Source organism: Myripristis murdjan, chromosome 4 (genome assembly GCF_902150065.1).
Source record: "Myripristis murdjan chromosome 4, fMyrMur1.1, whole genome shotgun sequence".
NCBI lineage: Eukaryota > Metazoa > Chordata > Actinopteri > Holocentriformes > Holocentridae > Myripristis > Myripristis murdjan.
Window position 1 is genome coordinate 29,383,312 of NC_043983.1, and position 17,142 is coordinate 29,400,453.

Here is a 17,142-nt window from a genome sequence, read left to right on the forward strand (position 1 = left end):
AGAATTCTCAGATTAAAAAGCATTTTTGCAGAGTTCACAGGCTTATCTATGTTATGCGCTTTCTGTATAACGATAGCCATGGCAGAGCAGTGAACTAAGGAATATGGGAATATGAGCCAACATATAGTTAGGAAATGTTGCATTTAGAGTGGTAAATTTTGGCTTTCTCTGCTATTACAGAGAAGCAAATTCAGGATTCATTTTGAATGGTGTATATCAGAGCCTCATCTCTGCAGGGAGATGGATGTGCCAAGGAAAGCTGGCCAACTTGGCTGCCTGCTCCCTGTCTCCTGCCAGTATAACTTAATAAATCAGTGGGAACGCATCCAAGTCGGCGCAACAAATAATCAGCCCGTTTCATCCTGTTGCTTTCAGGCACTTTTCAGCATGATAACTTGCAGTAGATCTATCACACCATGTGTTTCCTCTCTTGCACTCGTCTCTGATTGTGAGTAATCTGAACGACAGCGAAACACTACAGTAACAGGTCTGCTAGTACAGCCTAATAAGGAGTTCACACTTTCAAATCATTTCAAATCACCTCTTAAAGCCCAACTCATTCCATCCTGTAATTGTTGAATTGATTATGTCTCTGTTACCACCGCCAAGGAAGTGAAACCTTCGGCAAGGGGTTATATGATCATCCCTACCCGTCCGCCTTTCTTTCTATCTGTCTGATAACTCAAAATGTGCAAGACAATTGTACAGACTTGAACTTTTTTACCTTAAAAGTTGTGTGGTATTGGGTTCAGCACAAACAGTTTCCGAGCACATCCACATAAAATCACAAAAATCTGGCAGGGAACTTGGTCATGAGTCAAGGTGGCACCAACCAACTTTCTATGCTGATTGGCTCAAAGGGAAGCATTCGATTACAGATTCGATTCGATTACACATCATCACATTCCAGTTAGTTAGCACAAACTGGAATGTAACTTCCAGCTGCGACGCTGGTAGAGGTCTGCTCTTGTTTATTACTGTGTTGACTTTGAATTTTGCATATGTGTTTTTATATTTATAGCTTTTATGTGTTCAGTGTAAGCTCAATGGAAACCCCAGTGTGAGAATAAACAGAGGCACTGAAATGAACTGATGAAACTGTTTGCAGGAAAAGCTGCCGACTCGTATTTTCTTTCTGCTATTTGAATTAAAAATTTAGACAGTATTTGTATATTGAGTGAATAGGTGAGTCTTATGACAGATGAGCCCTTGAAACCTGTTAAAAATCCAATTTATAATTTTAGACAGGAGAGTCAGAGGGAAAATAAGCATTATATCTTCCTCATCTTTCATCAGTATCAGTATGCTATTCGCATAATCTTGGACAGTTCAGTCAATATTTGGCTTAAAACCACAGGAACATTCCTCTCTCCAAACTAGTCCAAAAGCACAAAGACATTACAATGCCACAAAAGACAAGACAACTTTCTATAATGAGGACACAAAAACTTATGACCGTGGATTCAGACAAGAATAATTATATAAATAATAATATGCACAAATTTCAACTTAACTCATTCAGCTTAGATGTATGAAACATAACATGCTCCTAAAACCTGAATAACATTGGCAAATAATATAATATTGACAAAAATAATTTGGAAAAAAAAGACCTTCTTAGGAATATACAAATAAAATATGCTGTAATGTATGACCTTTATCAAAGTTGGAATATTGTCATATTCAGAATAATAGTTGAAAATCAAAAATATATTCTAATTATAATAAATTAATTGAAAAAAGTGTGTCAGATCTACTGCATGATCCCTCACCTTGATCTGTGTGATTTCTTAACGTACCTCACCTCTGTCCTGCATATATTTACATTTTCTGCAGGTTGCCATGACTACCTCACTTTTGGTCGTGTTATGATTTTTGAAGATTCATGAGATATTAACAATTGTAAAGAGGATAATTCCCTAAAGTGGCTCAAACACTGACCACCAGTCCATCTCTGACCAAAATTTACCTTTATTTCATGAGTTGGCTTTTAATTTGCTGACCCCCTGCTGCCAAAGAAAGAGCCAATGGACCTACCTTTGGTTTGGGTGTGATGCATGGACTGGAAAATGGGACATCCACAGCTCCATGCTCCGTGTTTTTGTCAGTGGACACCACGCACTTGACAGTTTATACGCTGAGCTTTGGAAGGGTTATTTCAGCTCTAAGAGTTGATCCCCCAAGAGAGAGGATTGATAAAACCCTTCATCTGATGCTAATAAGGCCTACTAAAATTGGAGTTATGAGTTTTTGGAGTATATTGCAATGCAGATTTCCTCAACTGAATGGAAAGGTTTGTGCCTCAAGTCTTTATGAACAGAAGCGCCAAAGCAGCCAGATGCCTTGATATTTATGGATTTCATATTTATGATTATGAAATCAAGTAGATTAGATTAGATTAGATTAGATTAGATTAGATTAGATTAGATATACCACCTGTAAGGGCAATGGCAATAATAAGCATTAAAGAATGAGATAATATATATAAGAACAGAGAAAACAGGGGTGAAATGAACATATGCAACTGAATTTCTAACACTTGGACCTGAAGTCTTGCCCTACTTCCAAGGTTATGTCTTCTTTGTTTTTATTCACTCAGTCCTTCATTCATTGTTTTATTTTGAAATGTTGCCTTTCCACTTGTTTCCCAAAATTTCCTGACCCTGTGTGTTTTCCCAACATTGTGATCATGCTGCCACGCCTTGATTAGTTTCACCTGTGTCTCATTAGTCAGTGTATTGAGTCTTTGCGTTCCCCTCTCTATGTGCCACTTCATATTTGTTCCCATTGTCCAACATACTAGTGTTTATGGCTTGTGTTTAATATGTCTGGTAGTTTTTGGATTTAATCCCAGTGTTTAGTCTTTGTAGTAGTTTTTGACCTCTGCATGTTTACCTGGACGTTGCCTTTGTCTTCTCCTTGACCTCCTGTGTATCATAATACAGCAGGTATCCTGCAGAGAGTGCACCTCTCTGCACTCTTCTCATTGCCTTCAACCCACTACATCCTATCCTTCATGTGGGGAAGGTCAACACACAGTGGTTTACAGAGAGGCCATGGGTGAGCCACTTTGGTCCTCAGTACAGTGACTACCTCGACATGCTCCATAATGACCTGCAGTCCCTCTCAGCCTCCTCTCTGGACTCTTTCACATCAGACCCAGGATCTGTAGTTCCTGGTTGTCCTGTCTCTCTGGTTGACAGCTCCCTGAGAACCATAAGGGTGGGTTTTCTGTCCATACAGCCTGGGGACTCCATCTTTCCAGCCAAGCTCCTAAGCTTCACTATAGACAGCGCAGAATCTCCTTAGGTCACACAGCCACCATACCAAATATTCAGACGTTCCCCAACCAGTTCCCGTTCATCTCCAGAACCTCTTCTGCATCCACAAAGAGCCAACAGCACCACAGACCTGCCCTGCCATGGGGTTACCAGTTCCTGCTAGGCCCATGCCAATCCAGTGCCAGTGCCAGCCCTGTCTCCTCTTCTCCAGCTGACAGCTCTGCTTGCCTGAGCCTACGCCAGATGCCCCATCCCAGCAGACACATCTCCAGCTGCTCCTGCCCCGGCCTGTCATACCCCAACCTGCTGCACCTGTTCAGCCTGTAACGCCCCAGCCTACTGCATCTGGCCAGCCTGTGCAGCGACACTCCTGCCACTGCTTTTGCCTCTGCTTCACCCGTCATCGGTTACAGAGTGCTGGTCATCAGGCTGGGCTGTGGCAGTCCCCAGTTCCTGATCTCCACCTGCAGTCCCCCCCACAGTCCTGAGCTCTAGTTTCCAGTGTCTGCTCAGCTGCAACCAGAGACTGTCCAGTCTGTGTCATCCCATCTAGCTGGGTGGACAAACTCTCTGCTAGAGCAGTTTCACAGCAGCAGTCTTCTGCTCCTGCCCTTCAGCAGCAACTCTCCATGTGCCCAGCTTCTCAGTCACTTGAGTTTCAGCTGCAGCAGTCCGAATCTTCAGTGCCTCATCTGCCCGGTCTGCTTCCTGTTTCCCCAAAAAATCTGCCAAACATGCCACCAGCTCAGTCCGTGGTCACCTTACTGATATCATCTGCCAAGCCTGGTCCACCATTGCTCAGCGTCCTGGAGTCTTTGCTGCTCAGTGCCTAGGTGCCTTCATTTTGGTGTTTATAGACATGAATTAGAACTACATGCATGAAGATATGACATAGCATAAAGTCAAGCATAATTAGGATGTCACTGTGAAAATAGCAAATACTTTGAAACCATATCTTTCTTGTTTTAGAGGTTTTGAAAAATGAACTTTTATAAACCTCTCAGTCCCAAGTCAGTGACCTCTCCTGACCACAATCTTCAAGCCATGAAAGAGTTCATCCCATCCCCTTCCCAAGCAGCCTTTCACATAAGAAGCCCCGCACCTCCTGAGGCAGGCTTCTCAGCTGCCCATGCTGTTGAGATCCCAGTGTGATTGGCTCAGCTGCTGGCCCGCAGCCCAAAGGGTGTCTGTATAAAACTCCCCATGTGCTGAGAGCCAGTCAGAAAGCGAAAGAGACTCACAGAGGGATCCACTTTGAACATAAGGACTGAGAGCTCTGGAAAATGTGTAAAGGATTAGCAGCCTTACCCCAAACCTGCCTCGAAAGGTGAGATCTACATCATCACTCATCACTTTTCAACAGATTATCTGATTTTCATGGCATTTCAACATAGATCTGGGAAAAAACAAAACAAAAAAACAAAACAAAAAACAAAAAAAACAGGATAAGTATGTCCCACTCATGAGGTTAAAACTCAACAAGCTCCAAGACTTTAAGATTTAATAAGACTTAGACTAATTTTGGTAACATTTTTACGTTAACGTGTAGAGCACATTCTTTATTGTTTCACTGTTCTCTGTTTTTCTTTTCTTTTCTTTTTTTCCAATTTGAAACACTGAGGCTCACGTTTTCTCTCATAGCAAGTAAAGTTTAGAAACAGGAATTGATGAAAATATTTTCACACTCAATATTTTTTCAGTTTCTCCCAGTATTTTGGATATTTTCTCATGACTCATTAGGATTATTCCACATCAAACCTGAATGAAATGAACCGTCCTAGACTAAATCCATGCTGCTGTCATTCTCAAGTCAACTATTTCCACCTGCCAGAACTGGAAGGTTTAATTTACTCTGCTACCTTAAATAAAACTTTTCACTTCTGTTAACTTAATCATTTCTAACATGAATTAACATGTTATGGGACTAACGTATCAACTATAAGTATAAGTAGGGACTAAAGTATCATCTATACATCAGCAGCTTATTCAACAAAAAAATGTAACTTCTAAATGGGATTTTTCTTTTTCATTCGTGCAGCATACAGAAGAATAAAACATGTCAAAAAGATTTCTAGAGCCACAGAGCTTGACGCATTTCTTAAACAAAATCTTCAGTGTTAAATAATTGCATATGCTTAATCAGCTCTTCATTCTCAAGCATCACATTGACCAAAACATAATCAAAGCAAACAAAACTTTTTACCAATTTGTATTATCTTAACAAATCAAAGTTGAGATTCTGAATCAGAATTTCAGAATCAGATCAGAATTTGATATAAATATATTGTGGTGCATGAATCATTTTTGTATCGCCTCTTGAAACAATTGTGGACACAGAAACACCTTTACTGGCTAAATATCTGAGTAAATGTCAGCTGTGTGTGTGTGTGTGTGTGTGTGTGTGTGTGTGTGTGTGTGACTTTGCTTATGAGAAATTAAGGTCTAATGTTCCTGGTCCAATTGGATCAATGAAAGTAATGCAGAAGCCACAGCAGTGAACACACCAACCTTACAATATTGATTATCTTGTTTGGTTTTGCCCTCCAAGAAGTAATAAAAAAAAAAATAAAAAAAAAATAAAAAAAAGAAGTAAAGACATGTTTTATTTAACCACTACTACTTATTTCCCCTGTGTACCTTCCTAAACACAGATGGCATCAAACCTTCAATTATTTTGTTAATGGATGTAAAGGATGTATACAGGTTAGATAATAAATGTAGGCTCAAAACAATATTAAATTAGCTGAGTAACACGCTGGTAAATTATATATAAATGCCTTTTACAAGCAGAACATCTCAGAATGTGGAAGTGATCCTGTAAAAAAAATATGTATATCTTGCCTGTATTGTTCTTGCTCTGCTTTCCAACAGCCTTCTCACTTACGGCAACCGATTAAACAAGTGTGAGTCACACAAACAGGCCGTCTTGGTCTCTGCTTTCTGTCTCCCAGGGCCAAAGAGATCAAGACTAAATTGGGAGTTTTACTGCAGAAGCCCGAGAATGCCATTGACCTGATCATCCCCTACCCCGAAAAAACTGAGAAGAAGCCAGAGAAGCTACTGAAGTGAGTACTGTCCTCCCTCTGTGTGTGTGTGAGAGAGAGAGAGAGAATGAGATGCTATCAATCATGATGTAATATACAAAATACCCAATGCTGCATCAAAGATTGCTTTGCTTTTTTATCATCAGTGCAAAAAGAAATGGTCACATATTTAACCTTCTGGAAAAATTTGGTGTACATGGTAAACCCAGCCCAGATAAGTGTGTTTTTACTGAAAAATCTCCCCTCATGCAGCTGTAAGGAATGTGTTTTTAGTTGCGGCTCGAGGTATCCGGATAAGGTGTCGGTGTGGGGTCCATGTTGATGTAATGCGGTTCAATTCATGTGACTCAACACTGAAAGCCTCTGGACATCATGTTGATAATGGACACCAGCCCTACAGAATGTTAATGTTCACTTAAGTCCATAGAAAACACCATGTAGTCACTTTTTTTCCTCTCTGTTTGTTTGGTTTGTTTGGACACACTGCGTGATTTAGGCTCTGTTAAGATGGACTGGGCTGGGTGTTTTAACCATTACAGCATGTTTCTACAAGCCATTAAATGACATTACATGAACATTTGAAACTCTTAAAGACATTTATTAACCGATATATCACAATGTCCTTGGCAATAAAAAGTAAAAACATAATTAAACCCAGTTTCTACTAAAGTTTAAACAGAAAGGTAAGCAGGGTGGTTTATACACTCATCCTCCTGTGAGAAAGTGAGCCTTTCATGGCTAAGTGAGATACAAAATAAATGGGATTTTTCTTAAACATCGTAACATTAGATACATTTATCTTTTTTCAGCTTGTCTCATTGTGCTGAAATAGCTTCAGCAGTATTATTTTGGCGAAAGGGGAAAAAAAGCAAACTTAAAAACGCTTCCTAATTAGGTCTATTGTTGACACTCTGCCTTCAAACAGCTTAGCTAGCTCGTTAGCTTGCAGTTAGCGGGACCTACAGGACCAGTTTGAACCTTTTATTTTCTTCTTTTTTACCACAAATTGACCAGGGCATGATAAAGAAATGTGACTAGACACAATTTAATTTTGAAGTATGTATCCACCTGTGCTCACCTGACTGACCCGAGGCTTTTTGTGTCCAGGCCAACACCTGAGGAGGCGGCTCAGTGGCGTGAGTCTCTGGACCGAGTCCTGTCCAACAACTGTACGTTTATTACCTCCCTCACACACACACACACACACACACACACACACACACACACACGGTGGTTGGCACATGAACTGTATTCTGTTTTTTCAAGACCAATGCCATGTTGTTAGTAAGCTAATGTTACGGTTCTTCAGGTCTACATCAACAGGTAGCTAACACTTCAAACTCATTTGATTTAACCAAAAAAAATCAGTTTCATGAAAATAAAGTTGATTGTGTTTATGTTAAATGCTACATGACATGAACGCAACATTAATAAACTTGCAACCAAGAGAGAGAAATTCAGGTTGAATATGGTTTTATAGTCCAATCCACCTCACCATGTAATGTGAGTGATAGCAGTCCAAGACCTAGTAATAACAGGCATGACTTTAACTGTGCAGCGTCCACTTCTGGTGCCTCCTTCACAACCAAACACAGAAAGCTGTACGTCTCATAATTTAACACCATTTAAAGAAAAAAAAGGCCTCGTTATGTAATAGCTGGCACATTTAGGGTTTAACTTAAACCGCTCGCAAAGAGAAAGCTTTCCATGGACTCTGATGTACGTCTACCTCACTGTTTAAACAGCCACGCATACTTTGGACTGGCTCCCAAACTGGCTATAACAACTTATGAAGCATTATTTTCTTCTGGTTTTTCCAGCCCATTCCTCGGTCGTCAAATACAGCAGCTTGGTCGCAGCCCTTTCATGTCTTATATTGGCACCAAAGGCACTGTTTGGCGTCAATACGGGCCATGGGATAGTTGAACTAAAGTCATTTTTTATGCCTACAAATAACTGTTCCTTAACCTTAACCAAGTCTTTTTTGACTTTTCCCTAACTGCAACCAAGTGGTTTTGTGGCTGCACCCAATCACATGACACCTTATAAATGTAAAAAAAGCGCCTCATGCTGACATCGGCTTCCTTTTGGTGCCGTATCAGACGTGAAAGGGGCGTGGCCAAGATGCAGGATTTGACGACCTGGGAAAGAGAACGTGCTGGGGTCTTTTTTGTCTTAGAAGGGTCATATAGTATTTGTTAATATCAATTCATATGACTAAGGTTATAAGTACAAGGCATTTGCATCAAGTCATGAGCATCAATGAAGTACCCAAAATGAGAAAAATGTCTTCTTTGGCATCATGAGGGGTCTGTATGAAAGAATCAAAATTTCTGTCATGGAAAGTATAGCTATTAGGTCTATAGCTAAATCTAACATATTCATATATTTTATCCTGCACATTCAGGTGTTCTTCACGAGCACAAGTTAAATGCGCATTTGAATGATGATTGTTTGGCTTGGAGTTGCCTATTGTATAACAGTGGATTTACTGTAGGTCTGGAAGAGGTGTAAGCATTAAAGCACAATGCATGCTATAGCCCAGACACAGACCTTACTGTTTAACCGTGTGTGAGAAAACACACAGGTCCAGAGTACTCAAGAATGATGAGTAACGCGTCACAGTGGTATGTGTAAACTGTGTGAAAACAGCTTCATGTGCAGATGTTACTGATTCATGCAAAAGCAAAAAGGAAAGGAGGCACTTATTCTTTGGCCTGACGTGTCAACATACCTGCTTAACTTCACCGTGCAAAGCTGCAGCCCCTTTAGCCGTACGCGATGGGTGGCAAAAGCAAGGGGGGAGGGATGCATCTCTCTCATGTTTGCGTGCCTGCGTGCATGTGTGTATGCCTTTTTGTGTGTGTATCGACCCGACGAGGTCATGTGTGTTATGCTAACGTCTCCAGGGAGAGGTGTAAATGATTCCGCCGGCGTTGATTCATTATCTGGTAGCTGTAAACTGCTGCGCTGCAATTATTTATCTGCATGAGGCTTTACATTAACACTCTTCCTCACGGGTTTGTCCCTCGTTAATTCACAGCCTATTATTCTTAGTGAATTATTACCTGTCAAATGTGGAAATGTACCCCTCCAAGAAGTTAACAACTGCATAATGTATTGCAATAATATGTAAAATATATTATGCAATAGGAAATGCATAATATATGGCCGCTCTCAGATAAAAGATTACATATCTAGAAAAAAATCATCTAATTCTCAGGCATTTTTTTTTATAATACGGTATTTTTTACAGTGATTTATTAGGTCCTGGGACTGTGCAGCTAACAAGAACAGTGTAGGGTACCTCTTTTAAAGTTAAAGGGCCAGACCAGTGATTCTGCAGGTTTAGAGTAGTATCTACAAAATTCAGATTCACTTCAAAATTCAGTTCGTTTCTGCTCATATGTCATGTGTTTCACCTCCGATATCATTTTTCCTACCTTTCATCCAGCAGCTGGTTTCCATTCATTCCACTACGATATGAAAATGAACTTTCAGAGACTGCAAACTTTCTTCACTCCACTATTCCATCACTGTTATGAAGTTGTCCATGTTAGTTTTCCTAAAAGCAGCAGCACAGTTGGGTTTCGAAATTAGGGGGAGCAAAACAGTTCCTCCGCCAGAGAAAATAGTCCCTGGGGAAATATAAGCTTCACAGAGCCAGTTATCAGTTCTGTGGTTGGTGAATGGTGAGGACAAAACCTTACAAGGCGGATGTTTCAACCAAAAATCCATATTTGATAATCTGTGGTTTGTTGCCATTTAAAATCTGAGTGAATGTGCCAAAATCACTGAAATGGTCCTTTAAGTTCAGTAAAAACATGAAAATCAATTGAACTGGAGTTATGAGGCTGACACCACCAGAATGCTTATGAATTGTGGGTAAAATATGTCATAATAATCATTACGTATACAATTCAATCTTAGTTTGGAGATACAAACACTCTGTGGTGCTTTATATTGTATGCTGTTTGTTTCTGAGCTTCTTTTCATGATGTTCCAGTTTCTTTAAAATGCCTATGTGTGTGTGTGTGTGTGTGTGTGTGTGTGCCCGTGTGTGTGTGTGTGTTAGTCTATGTTTACATGTGTCCTTGTAGGTTGTTTCAAAGAGCTGCGGCCTGATTGCCACTCAGCGCTATTTTCTACCAAACCAGCCGTTTAGATTGAAGATAAAAGCGTGAGGCAATGGCAGAATGCTTATCATCTGCAGCACATGCTTTTTCAAACAATGGGACATTTTGTAGCCATTGTGTTAAATTACAATGGAACTTCATAATAGAGCAAATGATTGAAATGAGTGGATGTTTTATCAAGCCTTAGATTGAAGCCTTATTTTGGAATAACCGCAGTGGTTTTTATATTCCTCCAAGCCATAAACTCGGTGCCTACTTTCCACCCTTATTTTTCAGTATTTAAACTACACTTGGGAAGTTTGTGCACTTTTTCATTCAGTTCATGTCACATCCAGTTTTGTACAATTATTTGTGCCTGTTGTTTATTGATTTACTGCAGAAATACCACAAGTTTCAAAACATAAATTTCACGTCCTAGAGCTAGGAGAACCCAGAATATCTGAATAAGACCGGTGATGGGATACTGCTTCTTATTATTTATAGTAAACAAAAACTAAAATAAATTATTCATATATTAATTAATCTCTCTCTATCTCGTGTCTCAGATGGCCTGGCTTCTTTCCGTGGCTTCCTGCAGTCCGAGTTCAGCGATGAGAATATTGAGTTCTGGATGGCCTGCGAGGACTTCAAGAAGACCAAGAACCCCGTGAAGATGGCCAGCAAGGCCAAGAAGATCTATGAGGACTACATCCAGACTGATGGACCCAGAGAGGTCAGGGACTCTGCCAGTTCCCCTTCATTTATGAGCTGAGAAAAGACATAAAGCCATAACTTTAAAAAAAAAAAAAAATGGCATAGAAATAGTTCAACTGCAACTTAGTGTTGATTGTGTGGTTTAGATGTGGACCAAGAAATCATGAAGACAGTTTCAGTTTCAAATGACATCAAAATGGCTGAAAGTGGTTAAGGCATCAGTTTTTGTTTATACCCGGTCTCAGACATTTAGGAGCACACATATTGCATATCGGCAACTGATGCTCCAGATCCGTTTCTCATGATAGGCCTATAATTTATGTGTCAAATCTGCAGTACAATTTTGATTTCCATTATAATTTCAATTGAAATGTGCTAAGCCACGGGTTTCCATGTTGAGGGGAAGCTCTTTATCTCAAATTCAGGCTATCAGGCAAATTTCCATATTTTTGTCAAACAAAAGTCTAATATAACTCTATCAGGGCTGTGAGTCATGGGTCATGTCGGTGTGAATCCTCACTGAAGAACAGCAAAGATTGGAGAGGGCAGTGTGTTTAGACCATCTATGAGATGAGCTTTTTTTTTTTAATCAAGCAGCTACAAAGACTAGTAGAGTCTGAATTCCACAGCGGGATTATTTAACAAAGCAACTAGGTTTAGATGAAATGAGACAGAATACTGAAGACAAACTAGCAACGTGTCAAAGTGGCAAGTGAATTTGGCAGACTTAAAGGCCGTAGCAAAAATTTCCAGCCTTTGACTCGGTGTACAAAGCCATATTTTCACTTATACTATGTGAAATGAACTGTTTGCTTTTCTCATGTTGAAGAAAATAGATGTTCATGTTTTCACATCATTGATGGATGCAGTAACATCTTGTGAAAGCAGTGGGAGTCTTTCCCTTGTTCACTGAATGTGGATCTGGCCCTGAATAGGATAGAAAACACAAAAACCCATGCAGAAAGGGAGAGAAATACACCATGCAGCGATTTAAATAGATGTGGTTGCACCTCATGGAGACTGAGAGAGCCTGCACACAGACAGGCAGACAGGCAGACAGACAGACAGACAGACAGACAGAGAACACCCACTCAGTGTCTGGTAGCGCTTCCCTGGGAAAAATCCTCTGGCGCATACGAAGTGATACAGAGAAAGTTTCTGGTTTATTTGGATTAAACAATTAAACAGAAGAGGAAGAACCTGGTTAGAATGAGGAGTGATAGTTTGTCTGAACAGACAAAGAAAAGAGAGACACTCAATCAACAGAAAACCCCAAAAAGCCCTCACAGTCCCACCACACTGCTTGACTCTCTGGGAAATGCAGCACAGAAACACCACAGCTGAGAGGTCTCAGCACCAAAATGAAAACAGCCTAAACCGTGCCAAAATCTGCATAAAGAACCAGTTTTCAGTTTCACATTAACTCGTCTTAACGGAGGCAGAGCCCTGTTAAACTATGGAACGAGGACACGACTGTGAGGAAGGGTAAACAGGCTTCCAATCTCTGTCAACATGTGGAAAAAAGATTAGTTTTTTTTTTTTTTTTTCCAAGAAAAGTGCTGGCTTTGAGTGCTCAGATTTGTACAGTCAACTTCCTGTCCAGCTGATTTCAAGCCAAGCGTTCTAAATTTAATGTTAGCCCACCTGTTTGCATTTATTGGCTTGGGAAATGTGACATTCCTTCGTTTTTTTCACTATCACCAACATCATCATCCTCATCATCATCATCATCATCATCATAACCATTAGGGATTGTTAAAATCATGGCCATCGTAATTGCACTAGTCACCTCTACAAGTTACAAACTTTACTTGTTACATACAGTAATAGTAGTATTTATTTGAGAAGCAAAGCAGTTATTGTTGTTAGCATTGCACATTATTTGCTGACAAAAAGTGTTTTGTTAATGAGAGACAAGCAATACTTCAGTTCTGGTGACAGGGAGGATTAGAAAGTTGTGCAGTTATTCATCCTTTGGCTACAACAAGACTCATTTTTGTGAGTAATTTTTAAGGACTGCAGCCGCTTTGCTGTGTTGTTGAACTGAAAAATGTTTTGATCACGGTCAAGTGTCTCTCAAAATAATCAAGCCCACATCAATGTTTTGTTTCACTTTTCAAATTTCGACCGTGTGCTTGCAGGCTGCCTGCATTTTCTTGTCAGTATTTGCAGCTCTTAGCACATGTTTTTAAATGCTGAGAGATTGTTTTGTCTCTTAAAGATAAAGAGAGTTGGCAGGCAGTATTTTGTGTCTGTATCAGTGAAATTTAATAGTTCACCACTTGTTGGATGTGTCCATGTAACTCGCCAAAGTGAAAATAACATTCAAGTAATATAACAAGTTATTATATGCCGAGAGTATTAACATAATGTCATCACACTGCTACAGATGGGGATAAATAAGTAAAATATTACATTTTGACAGTAACTTGCCCACAGCAGGTCACCATCAGCATCGCTACCATTTCTGTATCTCTATGTTACATTTGCCTGAGCTTTTCTCGTCCCCTTTCTCCTCCTCCTCCTCATTGTCTTCATCATCCTGACTCCTGCACAGGTGAACATTGACCACTCCACCAAGGACGTGACCCTGAGGAACCTGGTGAATCTCTCCCCCGAGACCTTTGATCTGGCCCAGAAGAGGATCTTTGCCCTGATGGAGAAGGACTCCTTTGGCCGCTTCCTCCGGTCCGAGCAGTACCAGGAGCTCCTGGTCAACTAAGTCAGTCCAGGATCATGGCAGGGGGGGAGGGGGTTGGTGGTTAGGATTTGAACCAGCAGTTTGTCAAATTACTCAAAAAAATAGCAGGAAAAATTTTAAACCTAACCATTAACTTTAAACAAGAATTATTATTTGCCCATAAAGATCATTTGTTGATGTGTACAACAGTTTGGTAACCTAGCATCAGAATCTGAATCCATGTTGTATTTCACAGTTGATCCTAAATATAAAGGGCATTATATTTCAAATGTGGCTAAAAATGCTTCTTGAATACCCCCCACCCCCTTCACACACACACACACACACACACACACACACACACAGGTGCAATGTGTAGAACACAGCAGATGAAGTTCAATTCCACACAGTTTGAATGTATGCAAATCAGCACCTATGGAAATTTGTTGGATGAAATGAATGTAAGATTGACGTTAAATCAGCCAGTCAGGCTCCAGATTTTTATTTTGACAAGGAGACAAAACTTCTAAGAGAAGATAAAAATATAAAATATCGATGCACTTTGCAATTTCTCACACAAATGGCCCGGCCTCTTAAAAGTCACCTTGGATTAAGTAACATTTCACATTAAAAACCCAAAAAATAACATGATCCAAGCGTCTGGACCTTGTAACTTTTAACTTGATTAGGCACTGTTGCTCTATCAATTACTGTAAGGCATGAAAGCCTTATAGAGTTGCGGTGACATTTAATAAATTTGTGGTTTTCCCAAGAACAAACAAGAGATTAGTACCGTGCAGAGTGTCTGTAGAGTGCAGTCTGACCCTCCGCGGCCTTAACGTAGTGACACATCCAAGAAGCCATACAAATCCATCCGGGGGGAGACAAGGGCTGGGAAAATCCTTGGAATTATGAGATTCACACAGTCGACTATATTAAACAATGAAAAGGGGAAGTAATGGGTACCTTGAGTCATTTCCAGCAAGGACCAAACACTTGGTTCTTAAGAGTAACATGCATTACATAGAGGTCCTTTTTACTGCATTAATGCATCTCTTTCTTTCTCTCCCTCTCACACCCCCACACAAACAGATATACACACCGAGTTTTGGATTTTGACCAAGCCCGCTTTGGTTCTGGTGTATCCAGCGAGAGCCATCCTTGGGAACAGTGCTGGGTAGTTGGCTCAGTGGTTAGGCTCCTTGGCTACCACTACACTGCAAGTTGCTAAGATGGGAAAACCAAGTAGGAGGGAATCTCAGAAAAAGAAGTGAATAAAAGTAGTGGTTTTTACAGAGAAAGTTTTTTTGTTTTTGTTTTTGTTTTTGTTTTTTCCCGTGTGACATTGCCAAAGTCATATTTCTTCTCCATGCATATTGGGTCACTTAACAGGTCACATGGTTTGGGTGGTTAATTCACCAGTGAGGGACAAATGGTGGAGTGGAACTTGCAGATTTTGGGTTAGTGGGTCTGCAGTGTTATGTAGCTGCCGTCTCAGTGCCATTTAAACCTATTCAGATGCTGAGAAAAATGTTTAACCATTTTGGCCTTAGAAGCACTAACTGCGGTCTACTTGGCCTCTAATCTTTCCCCATGAGGCAAATGTAAGGAAATAAGGGTGTCAAACCATCAATAATCACACCAGATTACACACTTAACCACACAAATACAACTAAGTAACCATAACTCTGGCATCAAAATATAGCAATACACTGTAAGACTATGAATCTGATGGTATATGTACTTTGCCACAGTGTCTTCTAACATAACACCAATATTCAACCACAGCGCAGGTTATTATTCGCAAACACATACTGTAATAAAATGATACTACTCACCTAATTGTCAGCAAGCTGAGGTAAAGGTGGATTTGAGGGTGGATTTGGTGCTGGTGTGCAATGTCAAAGAATGCCAAATATATACTTACATATGTAGCAATCGTAAAGTGTGATTATATCTACCCCTGCATGCTTCTTTATATTTAACCAAAGCATCTGTCATATCCATCACAAGAGTATTATTATTATTACTATTATTATTATCCAGATATTCAGCATTTTTATAAGTCCTTGTTGTCCTTTTGATTACAAATGATTTGCATACCAAAATGGCACAAACTTGGATGTTTATTTTTAAATGGCATCGATAAGGATTTGCCGTGGCACAGATTGGCCAGTCTAGTGTCATATCGTGAGATACCATGCAAGTCGACAACAGAGAAACCAAAATCAATAAGGACTCAATTAATGCTGGATACCGACTATTTGATATAGCCTTGCATGTACGTTTTGTAGTCAAATACATAAAAGACATAAATGCATACAATTCCTGAAGATGTATTTATTTTTACATGTAAATGTCGAGCATTTACAGATATGTGTGTCTAAGTTATTCTTTTAAAAAACACACTGGAATCCGTGATTCTCTGCAGCGGAGGGCTGGCGAGGACTATGCCCAGAGAACCTGTCTTTTCACTGTTATAAAAGAGGAACAATTGACTCGACTTTCAATTGTCACTTTGTTTTTTTTCACATATCCATGCTGTGTGTGTACACATTAACCTCATCACAACCGATTCTTATAGACAACAAAGCAAAGAAAAACATAATGTAATCTCACTCAAAATCTGGAATGGAAAATATCTGTCAGAAAACTGTTTTTTTTCTACATTTGACACACTGGCAAAAAAAAAGAAAAAAGAAAAAAGAAAAAAAAACTTTATTAGGCTGCGCTGCGCTTCACATCTGTAATTGTCTATTTTTGCTCCATGGAGTTAACGTGTTTTCTCAGAACAAAGCAAGATGAGAGGAATGCACCACTGAAAAACAGCAGCGTCGTGCGTGGAAAACAGAGCGGAAACAGATGCGGCCGTTGGACCGGCTGCCAACATAAACACTGTCAGAGGAGCTTGGACGCATCTATTACTACCAAAGTTCCTAGAAGTAGATGGAAAAGGTCACATGCTTTAGGTCCCCAAAGGAGGCATGGTGACATTTCTGACAAACGTCTCACTGGGCTGCTTTTACATGTGCAGCAACTTCGACTGTCGCATTCACAGAGGCCTCCTGCAAGCATCCTGGAGGCTGAGAACATTGAGCACATGGATTGTTGTTCGCACTATAGGCTTGTGTGAATGTCATTTATTATATTTCAATCTCTTAAAACACACTGATGTAAGGATTGTTTAGTCTCCAAATCAAGAAAAAGCACACAGAAAATGTGCACTAACATCCTATAGAGAAACCTCACAGTGAACAAGATACAAATATTAAAAGATAAATGTAGAGTATGATTACACTTATATGTCA

At 39.9% G+C, this 17,142-nt stretch overlaps 1 protein-coding gene across 2 annotated transcripts; it reads left to right on the forward strand.

Moving 5' to 3' along the window:
- Window positions 1-4,456: 4,456 nt before the first annotated feature.
- On the forward strand, window positions 4,457-16,156 carry rgs5a (regulator of G protein signaling 5a). 2 transcript variants are annotated; one of them, XM_030049645.1, is made up of 6 exons: window positions 4,457-4,608; window positions 6,233-6,346; window positions 7,433-7,494; window positions 11,007-11,173; window positions 13,712-13,876; window positions 14,927-16,156. In XM_030049645.1, the coding sequence occupies exons 1-5, from the start codon at window positions 4,565-4,567 to the stop codon at window positions 13,874-13,876; spliced, it is 552 nt and encodes a 183-aa protein (XP_029905505.1). In that variant the 5' UTR covers window positions 4,457-4,564; the 3' UTR covers window positions 14,927-16,156. The 2 variants fall into 2 exon arrangements, with proteins under 2 accessions (XP_029905505.1, XP_029905504.1); XM_030049644.1 differs by having other exon boundaries at window positions 13,712-16,154.
- Window positions 16,157-17,142: the final 986 nt, after the last annotated feature.